The sequence below is a fragment of the Haliotis asinina genome, chromosome 1 (assembly GCF_037392515.1).
Source record: "Haliotis asinina isolate JCU_RB_2024 chromosome 1, JCU_Hal_asi_v2, whole genome shotgun sequence".
NCBI classification, from domain to species: domain Eukaryota; kingdom Metazoa; phylum Mollusca; class Gastropoda; order Lepetellida; family Haliotidae; genus Haliotis; species Haliotis asinina.
Genome location: NC_090280.1, coordinates 54,800,303 through 54,804,400, shown reverse-complemented (window position 1 = coordinate 54,804,400; position 4,098 = coordinate 54,800,303). Strand labels below are relative to the sequence as shown.

At 38.5% G+C, this 4,098-nt stretch overlaps 1 protein-coding gene across 1 annotated transcript; it reads right to left on the bottom strand.

Moving 5' to 3' along the window:
- Nucleotides 1-559: 559 nt before the first annotated feature.
- LOC137285917 (uncharacterized) lies at nucleotides 560-3,033 on the bottom strand. The gene is made up of 4 exons (XM_067817766.1): nucleotides 1,978-3,033; nucleotides 1,119-1,187; nucleotides 896-985; nucleotides 560-709 (listed from the first exon to the last, which is right to left on the bottom strand). Exons 1-4 carry the CDS (start codon nucleotides 3,031-3,033, stop codon nucleotides 560-562), a joined length of 1,365 nt encoding a protein of 454 aa, XP_067673867.1.
- Nucleotides 3,034-4,098: the final 1,065 nt, after the last annotated feature.

Below are 4,098 nucleotides of genomic sequence, written 5' to 3'. Positions count from 1 at the left end.
ACATTCAGATGACTTCACTCAAATGCAAAATGTTTAAAATGGGAAAACACAGAGTGCAGGAATCACGCCGCATGGTTTTTATGCACATGTTTATTTGAGAAACATTTCGACAATGTATGCGTTTACATGTTCCTGAAGCAAACATGTGTTGACATCGATTCTCATGAAGAAATATGTCATCAAAAACTTTACGGACAACCTATTTAACCATTGACAACATTAAGACTGATCAGTTTCATTCGTGTTTTCAATATGATCCATCTATAAGGATACACACATAGCTGTCTGTTCATGATTACAAATTATCCAGGCCGCATTGTCCAGCACAAAGCTGCTTAGCTGTCTGACGTGTGAACCACGGCGTCATACATATCTCTTTACCATTTCAGGGCTCCTAAACAGTTGTTACTGAGAGTAACACGTCACACAAACAGAGAACAAAATGGCAGAAAACGATTTTACATAGGGTGATGTTCCATTACACATATAGAGCATAATTCAGACGTTTTGAAACCTCAGGACGTTAGTAGGTCCACGTTGAGAGACGATGTGAAAACGTTTATGAACCCGATGATCCTTTACGAATATCCCCCAACAGTAGAGTAACATTAGCCAGTAGATCTTGACACAATGTGCTGAGGCTTGTCTGAGAGTCTGGTTGACGAAACTGCAGAACCACCACAACGTAGGTTACCAAAGTTCCAACAATCTGTAACAATACGGAAGCATGCAGCTTGTAACCTACGTCCGTTAAATTACAAATCTACAGAAACATTTTTGTCCAAACTTCAGTATATAAACATGAGAAAAATACCCAAAATTTCCACGTGAAATAAAGTTCATGTTTGCTCTTTTTTGAAATCTTCTTATGAAAACCCCATAGAAATCCACTTACAGTCAGCAGAGTCGGTGGACTGATAGTAAAGAGGCCATACACGTTGTACCCAATTGTTGTCCCAGTCAGTAGGCTTGTGAACTGGTTCACCTGTGACGGAAATGTTCTCAGTTATGAAAACAATCTCAAACACCTCAGCTCAACATTAAGTATATTTATTGTAAAGTGCACTCAGTCACTTTACTCAATCAAATCTAGCATTGTCAAGATTGTTTGTACTTACTGCACTCATGGTTGATTCGCTGAGGTCGTTTGTTGGGATCTTCAGCATGCATTGAAGAGCAGTATGTGCCTGTAATGAACACACGTTAGAGACAGTAACAGTGATCCATTTATGTTATGGATAAATTATTCATCGAATGGTTCAATCAGAAATGCAGGACGTGTGTGCATGACCTGAAAACGTGCTTCCAATTGTCTGTGAATGTTACTATGTAATGTATCAAACCCCTGAATGTCTAGACCTGTACTGTTCCCAAAACTGTCTACCAAACCATACATTGCCACAGAAACATCGAACGATGCCGTATCCTACAATTGTACACACAGATCACAAAACAAGGATAAAGAAAGAAGACATTGACGGGGTTTAGATATTATATGCATATATATTCAATTTAGAATTAGTTTCAGTCCGGATATGGCTGACCTATTGCCGATGTGATTTGAATCTTTACTGACTCCCTTACCACGCAATGTTCTTAACATATATTAGCAAATTATCCTTTGCAAGAGGTCGACTCAATGGATCTGGAAAAATAAATAACGGACTTCAAAATTTGAGGCTAACAATCCCAACCTACGTTCCCACATTCGTACTATCAGTTAAATTACATATGTTCATTTAAACTTTAGCAACTTCGGTCCATGGGAAAACTGTTAGACATGATTTTCTGATTAACCATGCTTGGAATGTTTAATCGGTGTAAATGGAAATGTTCAAGTGGCAAGTAATGATGACTCAATGATATCATTTATAGGAAAGTGGCATGAATGTGAGAAGCGGTCCTGCCACAGGTGTCTAAACAAAAGTGCATCATAACTTAGTCCCCTAGGATCACAGAGTCAATCTACATACTCACCTTTACGTTCACTGTCGCGCCTAGTATGGACAAGGTGATGCATCCCAGGCCAGTGACCAGCAGGATAAAGGTACACACAGCAACATTACTTTGTGATTCCACGCGTGTCATAATGACATAAAGTGCAAAGCATGACAGAGGGAGTGACATGAACAATCCTATACACAGGTAGAAGGCAATGAAGTTACCAAATCTAGATATTAAACTGCTCATGTGCTTATGTCGTCCTATTATGTCCTTCAGTTCTTCGTTTCTTTCATTGTGGCAATCAGGTGCAGTTTGTGACTGGATTCTCTGGCTTTCTTGACGCTTTATGTATTGGTCAACGCATCGTTCCATATTGGTGTTTATTACGTCAAGTTCCGAACACAGACAGTATGATCCAATCACTAACTGAATAGCAGAGCTCGAGAGTGTAGTACACCAAATGAAATAATTGATCACTGGTATTAAATAGTTCCACCAACTCAAAGTTCCATCGACAACACATACAATATCTCCAACTTCGCGGATGGACAGGGCAAACGTTGACATGGAGCCAGGTATACAAATCCCAAAGAACATCACAAGCGCTACAAGTATCCTACTTTTCTTAACCATATTTTTCATATTTTCATGAACACCGTAACTTTGTTCATACAAGTAGAAATCCTTCACCCAAGATTGATAAGATCCATCCCGAAAGTTCATTGAGGACCATGTATAAGCACTAGATGTTGTGATATTCATAGCCAGAAATTGGAAAGCTATGATCCATTTCCTTGACATTGGTTTAAAAAATACAAGTTTATAAGCGAGCATTCCGGTGAAAATCCAAATATACGTGTTTCCGAAAACGCAATAAAGTATTTGGAGCCAGTTCTTTTTGTGACGAAGCCTGAAACGGTAGTCACTGCATGCAATATTCTCCACAGTAACATTTGGACCAGTGCATGCTCCACAAATACGCATGAAGGTTAGCACTGGGTTCAGAATGTGTAGAATAGACTTGGACATCGTTGTTTCTTTGTTCTCATCAGACGAAATCGATGCATGGTGTGGCTGAACACGAGACATGATTACTGACAGAACTCTAGCTTTCACGTTAGTCCAGTCAGAAGTCTGATTCTGTCACGTCAAATACCGACTTTTACTGCTGAATGAGGTGATGTTAAGTTAATATAACTGACTCAGCAAATGGAATGTACTCAGTATGTATGCATGATGCAGTGCTGCTTGTGTACTTTCCACTTCGAAGTACTGGTGTGGTGTAAGTGAAAAAATTACTTATGAATATAGGATAGACAAATCGATCACAACCAAAAGCAAATGTTTTGCAGAAACATCAAACACATTGTGGATATACATTTTGTCGGTGAAATATGACATGAACAGGAACGTGCATCAAGTTCAATTGAGATGGTCTTTGATGGAGCACTATTTTACATTAGGTTCAAGTGCGACAAATGTCAAATGAAATGACCCACCAAAACCAATGCTGACTACTTATGTGCTTGTTATGGTAATACATGTGTACATAGATGCTTCCTGATAAAGTATTAATTTTGTAGGAAGGTGTTGTGATATTTACTTTCACTCTAACACTTCGTCCAAGCTTGATTTAATGCAATTTTGTCTCTGGGATGTCTGACGGTAACAGCAATGCAAATGGAGCATATTTGGGATTGAAAGAAAAATAAATTAGAGGAAATTTACGAAAATATTTTATAATGGTGTCCATATCATCGGATAGGATAAGAAATGCCAAACCTGAAACACATAATCAATATACAATTAGTGTGGAGAATAGCTACAATGCTGTATTGCTTTAGTTTACAAAACAACACACACACATGGACATTCATTCATACTTATACATGGGGTATATGTGTGTGTGTGTGTGTGTGTGTGTGTGTGTGTGTGTGTGTATGTGTGTGTGTGTGTGTGTGTGTGTGTGTGTGTATGTGTGTGTTTGTGTGTGTGTAAAAGAAGAAAACATGATATATGTGTATATATGGTATATGTTGTGAAACAATAAATATTCGGTCGGTTTTTGGAAAGGTATATGCAGAAAGAATGGTTGGTTTGCATGTTACATGCGACTGAATCCTGGCCCTGGGATAACATTCCAACATGGCAATG

What these genes read in the sequence shown, in the direction of transcription:
- LOC137285917 (XM_067817766.1), bottom strand. Translation starts at nt 3,033, where the DNA reads ATGTCTCGTGTTCAGCCACACCATGCATCGATTTCGTCTGATGAGAAC. An exon ending in GCGCGACAGTGAACGTAAAG is followed by an intron (nt 1,188 to 1,977) that starts GTGAGTATGTAG and finishes TGTTCATTACAG; the next exon opens with GCACATACTGCTCTTCAATG. An exon ending in GCGAATCAACCATGAGTGCA is followed by an intron (nt 986 to 1,118) that starts GTAAGTACAAAC and finishes TTTCCGTCACAG; the next exon opens with GTGAACCAGTTCACAAGCCT.